The sequence below is a fragment of the Engraulis encrasicolus genome, chromosome 15 (genome assembly GCF_034702125.1).
Source record: "Engraulis encrasicolus isolate BLACKSEA-1 chromosome 15, IST_EnEncr_1.0, whole genome shotgun sequence".
Lineage (NCBI taxonomy): Eukaryota > Metazoa > Chordata > Actinopteri > Clupeiformes > Engraulidae > Engraulis > Engraulis encrasicolus.
In genome coordinates, this window is record NC_085871.1 from 49,816,432 (window position 1) to 49,833,739 (window position 17,308).

At 40.8% G+C, this 17,308-nt stretch overlaps 2 protein-coding genes across 2 annotated transcripts in view; both read left to right on the forward strand.

The window, feature by feature from the left end:
- LOC134464325 (zinc finger protein 501-like) overlaps positions 1-17,308 on the forward strand; it is a 419,382-nt gene that overhangs the window by 241,192 nt on the left and 160,882 nt on the right. The gene's annotated exons all lie outside the window — the stretch shown is intronic.
- LOC134464140 (gastrula zinc finger protein XlCGF26.1-like) overlaps positions 9,671-17,308 on the forward strand; it is a 39,349-nt gene continuing 31,711 nt past the window's right edge. Inside the window, exon 1 of the mRNA XM_063217600.1 lies at positions 9,671-10,015. Coding sequence (XP_063073670.1) covers positions 9,892-10,015 — 124 coding nt within the window. The 5' untranslated portion in view covers positions 9,671-9,891. The remainder of the gene's footprint in view (positions 10,016-17,308) is intronic.

Genomic DNA, 17,308 nt, shown 5'->3' on the forward strand with positions numbered 1-17,308 from the left:
AAGCAGAATTCATGCATCAAAGCAGGTGCAATTGAATCTCATCAGATGAAAGCAGAGACTTTCAAAACTCATTTTTGACTTTCAAATGTTCACAGGCAAAGCTCAATAACACTCTGATATGCACAGCTTTTAGTAAAAGGGTTCTTCTGTGATGATGGCCCCAAAGCCCAATATGATGACAAGCCCTGACAGTTGTCTTTCTTGAAATAAAAACTCCAGGTGAGGCCAGGTTAATAACAATCATCTAGGCAGATGTCCAATGCTTCTTTGGTCTAATGAGACGAAGCCGTTTCCACAGTTACACATGTGGTGGGGGCATCACGTTTTTAGACTGTTATTCAGCCTCAGACACAGGGAGTGTGGCTCTGGATCTGCATTGCTGGGTCCTCCAACAACATTGTAACCCCAAAGTAAACATTTAAATTAGTTCAGAGGTTCTTCAGGGACACTAAAAACATGATACTGGAATGACCCGCTCATAGTCCAGTCCTCAATCCCACTGAGAGTCTGTGGCAAATGTCTATGCTCAGCATCCATGCAATTTGGACCAGATATAACCATTTGCATTGAAGAAATGGTCCAATTCATTTTATTTTACTCATCCCGTATGTAATTCATTATTGGTTATATTTCATCTTGTTCTATATATTTTTTTAAATCAGCAAAAATCAATAATCGTGATTATGATTTTGACCAAAATAATCACGATTATGTTTTTTTTCCGTAATCGTGCAGCCCTAATATGGAGTATACCCACTTCTAAATTTTAGGGGCTTCAGTATACCCACTTAATTGATTGATCCATTATTTACAATAGCATAAATATATACAGCAGCCTATACCCACTTCAAAAAATGCTGTAATATACAGTATACCCACTTCAAAAAAGTAGAATACACCACTGGTCAATATGTTAAACTTATTGTGGCCCTGAGCCAAAATAATTGCCCAATGCCCGGATCTAAGCAGTAGATAGCTAGCCTAGAAATGTAGACGCCCCTAGCGACCTCAAATTGAATTTGCTCCTGATGGCAGTCTAGCGGACCCCGGTCGTTTTGCGAGGCTGAAAGTTATCCGATGACAGGGCCAATCAAATCGCGAGGGGGGCCGGGCTACCTAGTAAACAGGAAACTTTCTAAGAAGAAGCATGGTGTCCGTCCGTGCTACGTACAGCACGAAAGTGTTTACTTAATTTAAAAAGCCTGGATGAAGCCATGGATTTCGTGGCTGACATGGATTGATGTAATAATACACCATGAACTTATGGGGCACAAATAGATCTCAACACATTACCATTTGATCATTCGATGTTTTAAACTAGCTCGGTAAGCTAAGTTGAGCATTTTACAGAACCAGATAGTCACACGTTATTATCAGACCACTACTGTAGGTGTAGAATGAAATTGCTGCCCCAATTTCTAACAAGACACATGCCATTAAAAACGAGACATTTGGGAGCTTTGGAAGTCTTTGAGTAGCTTACTAAATAGATGGGAATGACACCGAGTCTACCAAGCTAGTGGCTAGCTAACCTGTCGTCAACAACACAGACCTAGGTATCCAGGTTAGGGTTAGGTTAGGGTTAGTCTTAGAAAAAAAAAACTAGGGTTAGAAACAAAAAACTAACATCAAAAAGATAACTAGCTCCGTTATATGGCGGTGGGATCGATAGTCTGGCTAGTGGGAGCGAGCTGACCGGGGAGTGTCCTGCGTTGGGAGCGACAATCCGGGAAAGTTATGGGTAGCTGGCTAGCTAACGCCGAACATGCCATGTTGACAACAATCATAAATATAACCATTTAACAAGCCCCAAATTGCTCGACATTTTGCTGATTGATCAAGGAGGGTCATGTGGTTGAAAACGAGGCATTTTTGAACTGTATAAGTGAAAACACGATTTATTAGGAAACTTGTTTGTGGCTGTGGTCATCACACAAATTCACTGCTACGACGGCTGGAAGTTGCCGCTTCACCTACAAAGAGGCCCTCGCTAGTGGCTAGCTAACCTGTCGTCAATAGCAGAGCTAGGTATCCAGCCTTGTATTATATGCCTGCCCCAAATTCTAATAAGATCCATGTCATTAAAAACGAGACATTTGGGAGCTTTGAAAGTCTGTAAGTCGCTTACTAAATAGATGGGAATGACACCTGGTCTACCGACCTAGCGGCTAGCCACCCATGTATTAGTTATGGGTATACAGCTAGCTAGCTAACGCCGAACATGCCATGTTGACAACAATCATAAATATAACCATTTAACAAGCCCCAAATGGCTCGACATTTCGCTGATTGATCAAGGAGGGCCATGTGGTTGAAAACGATGCATTTTTGAACTGTATAAGTGAAAACACGATTTATTAGGAAACTTGTTTGTGGCTGTGGTCATCACACGAATTCACTGCTACGACAGCTCGAAATTGCCGCTTCAACTACAAAGGGGCGTGTCGCGTGTACGAGACAGCTGTGACGTTACACAGAAGTGTGTGGGGATTGGTTGTTTGCCATCCAATTGCGTTACGTTGAGTGCTGAAGCAACCGTTTATCCCGCCCACACTGCTGCCCAGCTCTCCTAGACCCTGGTACAGCTTTTTGCTGTACGGGTCTGGCTGCGCTAGGCTAGTAGATAGCAGGATCTCCCAGCAACCAGTAGGTGGCGATATTCTCATGGTGTAACTCAAACCCACCAGCAACAACCCTACCCGATAGAAGATAGTCGAGTTGGTCTTTTTGGCGCTTGTGTTACAGAGAGCTCACTCAACGACTTTTAAAAGTTTTCCCAACTCTTTCTAAATCTAAACGGTTTACAGCCATATTCACCGAATGACAAAAACTGCTTTGGGTACACCGAAAAAATTGCAGGTAGGCCTTGGTCCATCAGTTCATCCATTCATGGTTTGTAAGTAGGCCTATTGTAGTAGTTACGGACGCTTTACTTCAGTTGCCTACACAGTAACACTGAAACGCCACCCATCCCCATCTTCTCTTCGACCAAATTTACAGATGAGGGAGTGAGACAGACATTTTGTTGGGCTACAAGGACCACATGAACGATCCTACATTTCATCAAGTAGCCTGCCTGCCTTGAAAAGTTGCCTAATAATCATGCTGCAACACTGCACGGTCTAAAGAAAAGTCTCCAGTGGTCACACTGTCTGCAATGTCACTATTTGCTTAGGTCAGGCATGGGCAACTTGTATGATGAGGATGGCCACGTTTTTTCATTGCTACCATTGGATGGCCACATGACCACAGATCTGACTCCAATTTGCAGAGTTGGAGGTGCAGTTGGTTGCTCACTGACTGCCCATATTGTTTGGAAGGAATAGAATACTCTATACTATTAAAAAAATGAGGTCATTATATTTTATTTAATTAGGCCCACTGTTTTATCTATGGGCCGCATTAAGTGAGGAGGCGGGCCGCATGTGGCCCCCGGGCCTCCAGTTGCCCATCCCTGGCTTAGGTTATGGAAGCCAGCGTGTGAACACTTCGTCAAACCGGCGTAAATTAGCCGTTATTTTTTTTTTGTCTTTGCTATTATGAATTTACGGTGCCGAGAGGGGTTTTTTTTGCCTAATTATTGCAATGGGATTTCTCACAGGCACAGTTTGACAACATGTCCAGAGATATTTTTTTTTGAGAAGAGGAAAGAACCTCATGTCTCCAATCTCCTATGCGGACTGTGCCTTCACCATGTCATGTCTACAAGGTGCACAGTCAAATGCAGAGGAGTATTCATACAATCAACAATAACAACACTACAGTGTAATTCTTAAAATAAAAACCTTTCACTTTGTTTTACATAATAAGTGTGGTCGATGATAGGGCTAGTGAAAAAGAACATGCTTATGTTTTTCCAAATAGAGACAAAATGAAGATAGGCTATACCATTTCCTCAATAATATCCCAGTGTCCCAATTCCCAGAGAAAGACCTGCATCAGGGGCGCCGCCAGGAATTTTGGGCCCTATGAAAGATTCTAATTTTGGGCCTATGTTAAAGACATAAAGCATTATGGTCGGAAAAGCTGAGGCTTTTGTTTTTCCATTTTCAAATAAGACAGATTTCCCAATATCATTTCCATGAACTCTTAATTAAAATAGCGCAGATAGCTACTCAACATAGAGACAATTTTCCTTTCTTTGCGCCTACCCCTTGTGGTTAACCGTCTGGGTAGCCTACGGGACGCAATTCTATAGGGTTACACTCACAGAGCTTATTGGTAGTCCGCGTCAGTCTGGTATAAGACATAGGCTGTGCCGTGTGCGCAGATTATCCAAAATGATTTGGTGACTGGCGGCAATAGCCTATCTAACCTGCAGCTGTCTCGTCAAATCGCTGTTCATTTTCTGCATCCAAGTTTCCCGTCGGACTGAAACTGAACGTGACTAACAGATTGTGGTGCGCTGTCCATCAGCACCACGCTGACATTAGTCTAATTTAGACGTCTGATACATTTAGCCTATTTCGTGCCAAGGGTAAAACTCTTTGTAACTTCATGAGAACAAGAAAATCTCTTGCCCTAGCCATTAGGTTAGCCTACTCCGTGTTGTTACATTGTTGTGAGGAATGATTGTAAAAATAGCCACCGCTTGTCAAAGGCACCGCTCTCCTGCGCAAACATGATAATTAAATGGCTGATGAGAGCATCCAAAACTTAGGCTACAAGTTGTTGTCAAATCAGCCTTCATTTCCCTCACTTAAGTTTCAACTGATGCTGTTGGGTGACCAGAGAGAACCAAAACTTTACTGATGAGAGGGTCAAAACCGAACACAAACAAAAGCAGGTCAACGAGTGCTGTGTTCCCCCCTTGCGCTGTTGGTCCACACCGCGCTGACATTGACAGTTGATAGACGTGCAACATTCATCACGAAACGCGGATATAATCTACAAATTTGATATGGACAAAACAACAACCCCTCCATCATGAGTGTTGTGCCATTGCTATGCAGGATAATGGCCGAACCATTTAGTTATATATAAAAAAACATTATTTTGGCACTTAATACCCTCGATTGAAGCCCTGCAATCGCTTCAGCAGTAGGCTATGGTAGTTGGGAAAGTAGGCTATTATGTTTGGAGGCTAAGTAGCCTAGTTTATCACTTTGACTTTTGCCGTTTGCTCGCGGTGACAATAAAGGTGGAATTTTTAAATAGGAGCCATGCTAACGTGCTCTCTTGGAAGTTTATCCAAGGATTCTGTTTGTTAGTTAGGCCTATCATTTGATTGCGTTTGCAAACGCAATGTCATTGAGTGAGCATACAGTAGGCCTACCTTCTTTCTTGGAGAAAAATTGAGTTTTTGCCAACCTGACTACATTACTCTGTCACCACCAGCTCACCATCATGTGGTTAAGACATAGATTGTAGCCTACTGTAGCCTATATTACTAACATTCTAACATTCTATGGGTTAAGAAGACCTCAAGTCGCTCTGTAGGCCTACTCCTGCTGCCAGCATTTCGGACGCTGTGCGATTCAACGCGTCACCAGATTGGACCGCACCATTTCGCAAGAGCTAAGGGGGGAAGGATCCTAAAGAACTGACGAAAACGTTATGGAAATCGATAGTTGTGTGTTTAATGAGCCTACGTTCATTTCCAATTACCATTTCATTGTAAATAGACATTTTTTTTAAAGGCAATAATATTAGGCCTAATAATTTATTAGGCTATTAATTGCCATCCTCGGACGGGTCGTTGCGTTGGTCTGGGCCGTTAGAATCAACAAAATATATGTATGTATGCTATCTGTGGCCATACTATTGGCCGATTTGTTTGTCCCTCAGCCTCATTTGCGCTACATAATAATTATTATAATTATTAATTTGACACTTGGGAGCAAAGGTGTAGGTTTGGCTCGAAAAGTGGTGGGGACATTTTAATGGAAAGTTGTCCGGTTATGCTGTTTTTGCATTATATTTGTGAAACAGTGCCATTGATCTCTGGCATACAGTGATGAGTGTGGGCCCTACAGTTAGTGATGAACCTCAGGGCACCATGATACACAGTCAGAGTCCATCTTACCACATCATTACGCCCTGGAGGGTCATGGGAGGAAAGGGGGAGAAGACCCCTGCCAAGCCCAAACGTAAATGACACTGCCAGCAGCCTTCCGTGGTGGTCTGACAGGAGCAGGTAGATAAACTGATTATCGACTACATTGTGGAAGATGTACAACCTCTAAACAAAACAAAAAAATGTATCACACAGTGTGTTATAAGTGTGTTAGTCCTACATAAGATACACAGTTTCCTTAAAATGTATATATTTTTGTGCATTTGACTTTTTTCGGGTTTCAGTAAACGCACACCGTTTGAGGTGCTTACGGCAGACAATTAGACTCAACTTGAAAAAGAATGGTCGTCGCACACTCAGAACTTCATGCAATTACATTTAATAAGACCAACGTTTCGTATTACGCCTACATCAGGGTCAGGTGCGACGACCATTCTTTTTCAAGTTGAGTGCATTTAATTTTTGCCTTCATTAGGCCTACCCTCATTCAAGAGTTTACTCATGTTCTATAATATCATATAAAAATATATACATATTTCATATTATGTAGGCTACTGTATATATACAGTAGGCTGTATTTTTTTTTTTTTTTTTTTTTTTTTTTTTTTTAATGCTGGTAGATTTCATTGCACAGAACTGGTCTACCTTGTCTGTACTGTAGGCTGTAAGTTTCATCACCTGGTAAGAAACCCACAATTGCTGAGTCATGAGCCAATGTCTTGTCAGCTTCAAAGAATATAGTGATTACTAGCTTGTGGTGTGGAAAAAAAAGTATTTATTGGAATATTTCACGAAAAAAGTGAAAAATGAACTGAACTTTGAACTAGTTCAGAATTAATTAAAACTGTGAACTTTGAACGTGAACTGTTCACTCTGAGCATGAACTGAACTTGAACTAGTTCAGAAAAGCTGTGAACTGGCACAACACTGGCGGTTACCCGGTTTATCAGACACATCTGGCAACCCTGTAGCCTACATGCCAGGCAGAGATTAATATTGCTATTGCTTTAAATAAGCATGCACCTTTGCAGATTAGCTGTGTCATACCAGCATGGAGTAAGGTGCCCAACAATAACAATTTATAAAATCATAACAATATGCACAGCCTGATTTGTGTTGGAAGTGAGTCTACATTGCCATTGTTTAATAAGTGGATGACTTTTACAGTAGCCAGTACAGTACAGTTTATGATGGGGTAGCTCTTTTAATATAATATTTAATATTTTCTTTTAAACTTATTATTTTATTATTAGGTTCTTGTTGTTGTTATTGTGTTGTTATTATTATTATTATTATGTGGTGGTAGTATTAGTAACACGTCTTACTTTGAAGTATAGATTTATTTTGATATGAACGTTGGCCGAGAGTTGGTCATTCGTCACTTCCTTCCTCTCTCTCAAGGAAGTCAAAACAAACACAGCACAGCCCCGACAAGTGTAATCAGAACATGTGTACTTTCCCGCTGTTTGTGTTACAGAAAGCGCATTCAAAGGCACATCGCTTTCCTTTACAGCCTTGTTTCTTCTGACGACAAAAACTCCGACTGCTTTGTTTGGATACACTGGACAAGTGCAGGTAGGTCCGGGATAACAGTTCATTCAATGTTTGTAGCCACGGACTGGTGCATGTGACTGACTATGAATTGCATTCCAAAAAGCTCTGTGTAGGCTACTTCAACATGAACGCTGTCAGGTCAAAAAAAGGTCTCCACTAAAAACGTGATCACTGTGTGCTGGAATACCGTTTTCTTTCATTATGGCATGCTTTGTTTTTGTTGCGAGTGTCTGCAATGTCATCGGATTTATGTCCGTCCAGTGTTGCATTCATATTTCAACAAGATGTTGTAGCCTACTGATGCGGCGGGCAAGAGCATAGATTGTTTATTACTAACTGGATTCCAAAATAATGTGATATAACTTACATTCTATCAATGGGCTAGAGCTAATCTCTTCCAATTCCAATTCCAATTGTAGCGATAAGCACTCTGGCCACAATCCTACGAAATGCACCTTTAAGCATTCTAGTTCATGTAGGCCTACATCAAGAGCAGGGGTCCCCAAACTTTTTTCTCTGGGGGCCGCATTATCGTTCCTGGCTGTGATCAGGGGCCGGGATCAATCATGTGGGCTGTGTACTAGGCCACTACCTGTTATAGCCCATAATTTATAGCACAAAAAAAGTTCATCAATTTGAAATACCACAGGTATTGCTTTTAATTTCTAATAACCATGTAAAAATAGCAAGGAAAGGTTAGAAAAATATGGTGATTGACAGTTTATGAGTGATACAATAGAAATGGTAGGCCTCTTTACAGTGAGATGAGAAACGATCAAGACAAGAAACGTCTGGTTATTCACACTAGGTTAGTGAAAATTAAACTGTAGGAAGGCCTGTTGATAAACAAAATAAAATATTTAAAAATATATATTTTATCTTTTTTTCTGTGAGGATTGCCTCTTTGGGCCAGTTCAAATGGTGAGGTGTAGAGATGTGGAGGGCCGGTCAAAGGGGCCTGGCGGGCCGCATCCGGCCCCCGGGCCTCAGTTTGGGGACCCTTGATCAAGAGGGTGTAATTGAGTCCAACACACAATATCAGGTCAGGTCAGGTGTGCATAATTATATGCAACTATGGGAGCATAAGCAACAAAATAGATCTAACAAACTCTGAAAAAGTTTCCCAGAGAGATGTGGATTGCCAAGATTTTGTTCACATGGGCCCAGAAGTATCAAAAGTACCGTTTGGCTAGCACAGCACAGTCATTAAAGTGAAGTTGGGTAGTAGGGCTGCACGATTATGGAAAAAAAATCATAATCACAATTATTTTGATCAAAATCACGATTTCGATTATAATCATGATTAGTGATTATAGTGAGTGCACTGACACAGAGAGTGCGTTTTAATATGCAACCTTGCCTCCTCCACTTGCGCTTGTCTCCTCGTCCCGCCTCCTGGCCCCTCCTCCGTGGAGAAAACGATAAAGTTTCCCAGCTGTCAGCCTAGCCACAACAACTTTTGGGGGACTGTTTTTCATTCACCATCCCAATTGCAAATGAGAAAAAGACTACAATTGAGCTTTTGCAAGATATTGAAATATAATGCTGTTGTCAGTGATGTCATCATGACGAGAAGCAAGTGGAGGAGGCAAGGTCGCATATTGCAACGCACTCAGAGATTTCCGTCTTCCTTGCCAAAATGCTGCCGCCCGCCCCCTCTCAGCACTGTCTGCTTATTGGTTCACAGACTTATCCTCCACCCAGAGACAGTTGTCAACAATATTACTATTGCCTGAAATGTCTTTGTGCTGAGAACGTGCGAGCAGTGCACAGGTCTGCAGGTGTGCCAGCTTAGATGGAACACTGGATTTCCTCCCATAAAATCGTGGTTTTCATGTTTTATAATCGTGGCGGCCAAAAACGCGATTTTGATTAAAATTCTATTAATTGTGCTTCCCTATTGGGTAGCATTACTTGCATATGTAAAAATCACAAACTTTGCCAGTAATTCTCATGATATTTCTGTCTTGATTTTCTGGTTAAGAGGAGACCTCAAAATGCCCTTTGAAGAAGTCAACTCTCCAATCCAGCTGATGAGGAGCGTCAAAGAAGAGAGAGAGGAGTTCAGCTTAGCTGACTCTCCAATGCAGCTTATGAGGCACATCAAAGACGAAAGAGAGGAGTTCAACTCAAAATCTGTTTCCCCATCCCTGCTGAACATATATGAGAGAGAAGAGTTCCCTGGTTCTCCATCCCTGCTGAACATATATGAGAGAGAAGAGTTCCCTGGTTCTCCATCCCAGCTCAACGTAAAAGAAGAGACAGAGCAGTTCACCGCTTCTCCATCTCAGCCGTGGGGCGTAAAAGAGGACAGAGAGGAGATGCTGCATTCTCTGTACAGTCTGAGGAGCGTATCTGTAGTGCTGGTGGACTGCTGTAGACCACAAGGACGACAGGAGAAAAATGAAGATAACCGCAGAGATGCCGAGGCAAGGAAGAGATCTGGTAAGACATCACATGAAGGGATTGTTGTACTGTATAGAAAAGCTATTTACCAAAAGTATTCGCTAACCTGCCTTGACTCACATATGAATTTAAGGGCCATAGGGTCATTCCAGCTGGAATCAGCAAATTTCTGAAAAATCTCCCACTCGACTCCCTCGGATTTGCCTGAAAAAAATGTATGTGATGGCTTAAACATCCAATAGATCATATCCACAATATCAGAACTCAGCTGTGGATACTTTTGGCACAAAAAAAAATCTGTAAATAAGGACACCCCCTACCCCTGTTTTAGCAACATTGCATGAGTGACCATGTTCAGACTCAATTATCTCCAGAACTATTTGTGTCAGATTCATTATATTGTGCTAAGAGTCCCAGACCTGAAGAGCATATGTTACAATTTGCAGCATTGTAAGTCAAATCACACCTTAATACTGTGCCTCTACTTTTTGTAGATATTATATGTTCTAAGGTTTCCAAATGCCTGTAAAAACCTGTAAAGTCCTACATGTAAGGTTCATCTTTGGTAAATGGTCTGATATATACCATGACTTTCACATCATAAGTTAGTATATCTAACAAAAGGGTCCAATGGTTGTTGAGATACAGAGGTCCAAAGATGGGAAAAATTAATTCGCACCAATGTTTGGAGAAATATTTCCAATGTATGACACCAGTTAGGAACTTTCTGTTTGGTGTTTCTGAAAGAGGATGTTCTTTTTAACAACATATCAAAAAATTGGGATGGTGTTTTTCCTCATTCTTTTTATCACAGACTTCAAAATCTCAATTGACTTCAATTACTTGAAGCTATGAGAACCATGTCACCAACCGACCTGTCGCAACTCTCAAATCCATGGCTCTGATGTCACCTTAACAGTGAAAACAAGATGGCTACCCTGTGACAAAGCAATTTCCAGGGAAACCAAAACACTTGAAAATAAATTGATTGATGCCACACAGCAAGACTAGCACATTGCACATGGCTTTGATAGACATTGTTAGATTTTGGATGTGTTTCAAAATTCTCTTCTCCAATAAAAATTGAAGGCTGAATACCCTGCGTTTTAGTTGACTCACTTGCAAAAAATAAAATAAGTCTTGACTTCGTAATTACAAGGATCGATCAGGATATAATTTATTATAGAAAAAGTGAGATTACAAAAAGAATAAGAAGAAAATAAAAGAAGTAAAAGTAGAAGAAGAATAAAAAGGTTAAAAATAAATGAAAATGAGACAAAGTCTCACAGCGTCTCACTATCTAGGCAGCATCCTATCTCTGGGGAATGACAGGCAAATCGATCGACAGCTGACAAAATGGTGGCAACGTTTTTTATACTGTCTTCCTCATGTCAGCAGGTTACATGTATGCAAGTATGATCTTAGTTAAGGAAGATGTCGTCTCCATGTCTAAAGTGACGAATCATAAAACCACCTATCGCTAAGGATAACACACAGCCTAGATGTGTCTGCTATCTGGAAAGTTAGGCGCGAGCACACTGTGCCCTGGCACAATGGCCTTCAACAGCAGAGGCTCTCGCTCTGAGCTCTCCAGATATCAGCAAAGTAACAGTAAACATGCCACATTCCAGGCCAGGGCCCAATTGATTGGAACACAGGAATAGGCAAAAGTTAACAACAGTATGGTCAGGATATACCACTCAAATTTAACATTCCTCCCTCAAGATAAACAAAAACAACGTTTTTTCTATCTTCAAAGAAAAACAAATCAAGTGAATGACCCAACTGTTGGAAACAGGGATAACAATAAGGAATCAAGGAAATAGGCTATGATAACCACCCTCAATCAAATAATCCTAATCATGACAAATGTAAAACCTTGTAAATATATTACTCAGGATTAAATTGACGACTTTCCCAAAAAATACAGTAAATTAACTGGTTAAGTGCATAGTAGCAAAAAGTAAGAAACTCAAAGAGAAAATAAAAACTATCAGTCTGCAATATCTGGTTGTCTGACTTTCACAAGTCTGGCCTTGGAACGGACTTGCTTGAACAAAACAACAGGAATACTTCAGAAGATAAAACAATAGCAACATAGAAGAGCAGGAAAAACTCTGGGTTCTCTGCTAAATGAAATGAAAAGTATACCAGGCACTGTGAACACACTTAAAGGCAATGGGGTCATTTCACGTGAAATCAGACGGTTTGGGACCCGACCGATCCGGATTTCAATCATACTTGGTGTGCCTTTTTAGTAGCAAGGTAGCACCCCAGAACGGCATTGGTTTGAATCTGACACTAATATTAAGGGAGAAACAGACTAGGAAAGGTTCACATTTTAGGGTAGGACACTATACATTCAGCCTTGAATATATCAGTCAGTGTTAGTCACAAAAAGATGCCTGTGGTGTTATTTGAAAGCTCTTTTCCTGGCTCTACATATTACACAATCAGCTTGGAATACAACAACTCTCAGAATATGAATTATGATAAATTGAAAAATTAAAAATTGAATATCTAAAAAAACTATATTTTAAAATGGCCAGTTCCTTGTCCAAACGTAGCCGGCAATGTCATTAGCAACACCTCAAATGCTGGTGTTCGGTTCTTTATTCATTTCAGAGAGAATTTGACTCACAAATATGGCATCATACAGACCACTTACTAATAATATGGTAATACCATAGTAGCATCACATGACAAAACAAAAACAAAACAAAAATGGTCAGTTTCCATGGTCCCAGGTTTCAGAAACTAAGGCAGATGTCCATTTATACACACCAAATGATGATATGTGAATGTTTGAACATTCCTTCTCTGTGTACCTGTGTCATCTTCCCTTTACCGTACTTTAAAGAGATAATCAATGGCTACACTCTCATTTTGTACTCTACCAGTGCATTTGAAGCAGCAGCTGTGTCTTTTGTAGATAATGTATAAGTATGTCCCGTTGCAGTTACAGGTTCCACTACCAGAAGCACATCCTGATGATCCATGACAAGTCTATCTGGTCTGAAGGGAAAAGTGAAGGATGGAGATGGTCACCATGAGGATGCAGGAAGTTCAGTTTCCTGTCACCTCTCCAGTGCTCAGCATACATTCCTCAACACATGCTAGCCACCAGTTGCCATCATATACAGCTACAACATACCCTTTGATTCTTGAAAATGTAACACATTCCTTTACTGAGCTCACTCTTTCAACTCCTTCTCTGAATGCGGAAAATGGCCTAATGTCCATTGACAATGGGCAGAAGCTGTGTAGTTTTTGAGTACCTGGAATAGTTCTTGCAGATTCAAACCTCTTCAACAGGTTCTCAGCTTCATGATGGTGCATCTCTCTCAAGAACATCCATTGCCAGTTTGCCACAACAGAGATGTACCATCATGAAGCTGAGAACCTGTTGAAAAGGTTGGAATCTGCAAGAACTATTCCAGGTACTCAAAAACTACACAGCTTCTGCCCATTGTCAATGGACACAGTGGAAGTTAGGCCATTTTCAGCATTCAGAGAAGGCAGAGTTGAAAGATTGAGCTCAGTAAAGGAATGTGTTACATTTTCAAGCATCAAAGGGTATGTTGTAGCTGTATATGATGGCAACTGGTGGCTAGCACGTGTTGAGGAATGTATGCTGAGCACTGGAGAGGTGAAACTGAACTTCCTGCATCCTCATGGACCATCTCCATCCTTCACTTTTCCCTTCAGACCAGATAGACTTGTCATGGATCATCAGGATGTGCTTCTGGTAGTGGAACCTGTAACTGCAACGGGACGTACTTATACATTATCTACAAAAGACACAGCTGCTGCTTCAAATGCACTGGTAGAGTACAAAATGAGAGTGTAGCCATTGATTATCTCTTTAAAGTACGGTAAAGGGAAGATGACACAGGTACACAGAGAAGGAATGTTCAAACATTCACATATCATCATTTGGTGTGTATAAATGGACATCTGCCTTAGTTTCTGAAACCTGGGACCATGGAAACTGACCATTTTTGTTTTGTTTTTGTTTTGTCATGTGATGCTACTATCTATGGTATTACCATATTATTAGTAAGTGGTCTGTATGATGCCATATTTGTGAGTCAAATTCTCTCTGAAATGAATAAAGAACCGAACACCAGCATTTGAGGTGTTGCTAATGACATTGCCGGCTACGTTTGGACAAGGAACTGGCCATTTTAAAATATAGTTTTTTTTAGATATTCAATTTTTAATTTTTCAATTTATCATAATTCATATTCTGAGAGTTGTTGTATTCCAAGCTGATTGTGTAATATGTAGAGCCAGAAAAGAGCTTTCAAATAACACCACAGGCATCTTTTTGTGATTAACACTGACTGATATATTCAAGGCTGAATGTATAGTGTCCTACCCTCACATGTGAACCTTTCCTAGTCTGTTTCTCCCTTAATATTAGTGTCAGATTCAAACCAATGCAGTTCTGGGGTGCTACCTTGCTACTAAAAAGGCACACCAAGTATGATTGAAATCCGGATCGGTCGGGTCCCAAAGTGTCTGATTTCACGTGAAATGACCCAATAATATATTCACACAAAGTGAACGGGATGGCATATAGGCTATATTGAGAAACGTTGACATCAGGTGCATCAGCCCGCAAAACCAGGCGTTGTTGGTTGTCTTGACGGCAGCATAACCTTGGGCATTTTGGAGAAAGAACAATCTCCCTGTGTATCTCATGTTGGCTATAATCATGTCACAGCCAGCCTGAAATCAGAGCAAGACAAAACACCCAACAGCAGGCCAAAGGACCGCCATTACAGCCGCACGTCAGCAGACCAGCAGGACAGCAGAGTAGCAGGTTCAGTCTGCTCGTCGAACGTCCCACAGCCACGGTGTTTCACAGTGTAGTTCAAAAGTTCAAAGTTCAGGAAATTACTTGTAGGCAACAACCAACTAACACCAAAATTTGGAGAATGTTATGCCCCACACTCTGAAGATGGCCAGAAAAAAATAAGTGACGTAGGCGAAGGTTTGTGCTCTACCGAGTGCCCATTCTAGTACCCCTATGTCCTTGGCCCAGAACAAATCACCACTTTGTCTTCCGCTTCCCTCTGCACTATTTGATCGCCAAAACAACAGTGTTTCCCATACATTGAGGAAACTATGGCGGCCCGCCATAGTTTAAATTTGGCCGCCATAGTTTCCGAAAATGTAAAAAAAAATAAAAAAAAATGTAACTTTTTTTTTAATTTTTTTTTTACGATTTCCGTTTTTGTTAAAAATGATTTGAATTACGATTTCCTTCGCATTTTCCTCCTGGAGTAAATACATCCTATAGAGAAAACCACAAGTGCTTGAAAGACAGAGGGATCAAAAGCCTAGTCAAGTTGTTGTAGTTAACTTGAGTTTGGGAGCAATAAAAAAAACCTTCAGAGAAGGGACAGTTGGGATGAGTTTACTAACACTCCCCAGGCTTTGTTTTACAGTTGTAATGAGTTAGGTGACAGGCCTTCATTGACACGGCAGAGGAGACATCGGGCTGCATATAGAAATAGAAATGAATGTGTAATGAATGTGAATATAGACATAAATGTGTAATATGTTGTTCAACCCTTTTAATGGGAGGAATTTTGAAAAATTGGCCCTGTGACCAGCACCCCTCATGTAGAATGTGTACGCCTATGTGTGTGTGGGGAAAAGGCATAGCCTACCCACTCTTAAATTCTTATCTCTGCTCCTATTTTGTTTTATTATTTTTTTCATTACATAGACCCCTGCATGAGGGACGAATGAAACTGTGTTGTAAACAGAAATGATTCACTGTACTGCATTTTTTTAAAATATAAATGACAATGTACAACTAATATCCTGGGTAAAATGTTATGTAGCCTTATTTCTCAAAATATAAATGGCTGGAATGTAGGCCTAGGCCTATAGTTTCTCCATGCGCCAATGTCATACTGTACTCATTGTTTTGCCATTTTGCATTTACACTGCGTGAATACAACACCACCCCCCACCCCCACCCCCCAAAAGGCCCGCGTGAAAAGACCCCCCCCCAAAAAAAAAGGCCCGCGTGAAAAGACCCCCCCATACAAAAAATCCCGGATGCCCCCATAGTTTCCAAAATTTCTGTGGGAAACACTGAACAACATTCTATTTTTTTGCTATGTCGTTAATAAAAAATATCCTCTTCCAGACACAACAAAAAGCAAGTTCACAGCTGGTTTCATATATTGGAGCTATTGCTCCAAAAAATGGTGTATTTTTTTTTTTTCAATGGCGCCATTTTGGATGGATATGAGGAATGCATTCCACACTGCATTGAGTTTTGAAAAGGCATTATACAAATAATGGGGTAAAACACCATCCTAATTTTTAGATATGTTGTTAATAAGAATATCCTCTTCCAGAAACAACAAACAGCAAGTTCACAACCGCTGTCATATCTTGGAGATATTGCTCCAAACAGTGGTGTATTGTTTCCTTCCCAGGATGCTGACTTCCTGGAACTATTTTGGAACTAAGCTATTGGCTCCATGATCCGCCATCTTTGTGTGAAAATGGAGCACAAAGATCAAGGGGATTGGCCACCCTCTTAGGATGGAATTGAGGGTTAAGTCAGAAATACTGAAATACTGAGCTGAATAAGTATAAAATCACATTTTTTGTATCAGAGATTATAAGTTTTAGTGTACACTGACTTCACTATTCATTTTAGGTGTAGTAAACACAATCTTTCTAAGGTAGGTTTAAGGTACACCTGCATGTGACGGGAATGCGTTTTTAAAATTCATTATAAAAATAATGGGCCAAAACACCATCCCACTTTTTAGATATGTTATTAATAATAATAATCTCACACAATTATTATAAGTAATACAGTGAAACCATGCAGTGAAATCACAGTTGTCTGCCTGTACAATGCATAGGCGTGTGTGGGTGGGGGTGGGGGTGCAGGTGGGTAGTAGTGTGTGTGTCGGGTGGGGGTTAAAGTAATTAAGTAATTAATTTCAAGCACTTTTAATACCAAATTTAAACGGTATGTAGATTACCGTGACACCCGTAGCTCTTACCGCAGAAATACACCAGCGGCGATCTGAGCGAGGCGAGCGACGGAAGTAATTGACTTTGTATTGAGTCGCGCGACAAAGCTGGAGACTGGAGCGATTTGCGCGACGAGCGCGACAGTTTGAAGTTGAAATCTTTTCAACTTTCTATGACGCGGTTCGGTGACAAGCCGCGACAGCCAATGACTGTATAGAGGTCAGTGACCACAGCCAATGGGAATGCTTGAATGCTTTGCCTTCTGCCTGTACGGACATACTCTAGTCTCCTCAATCGCTCGTATCGCTTGCTGCT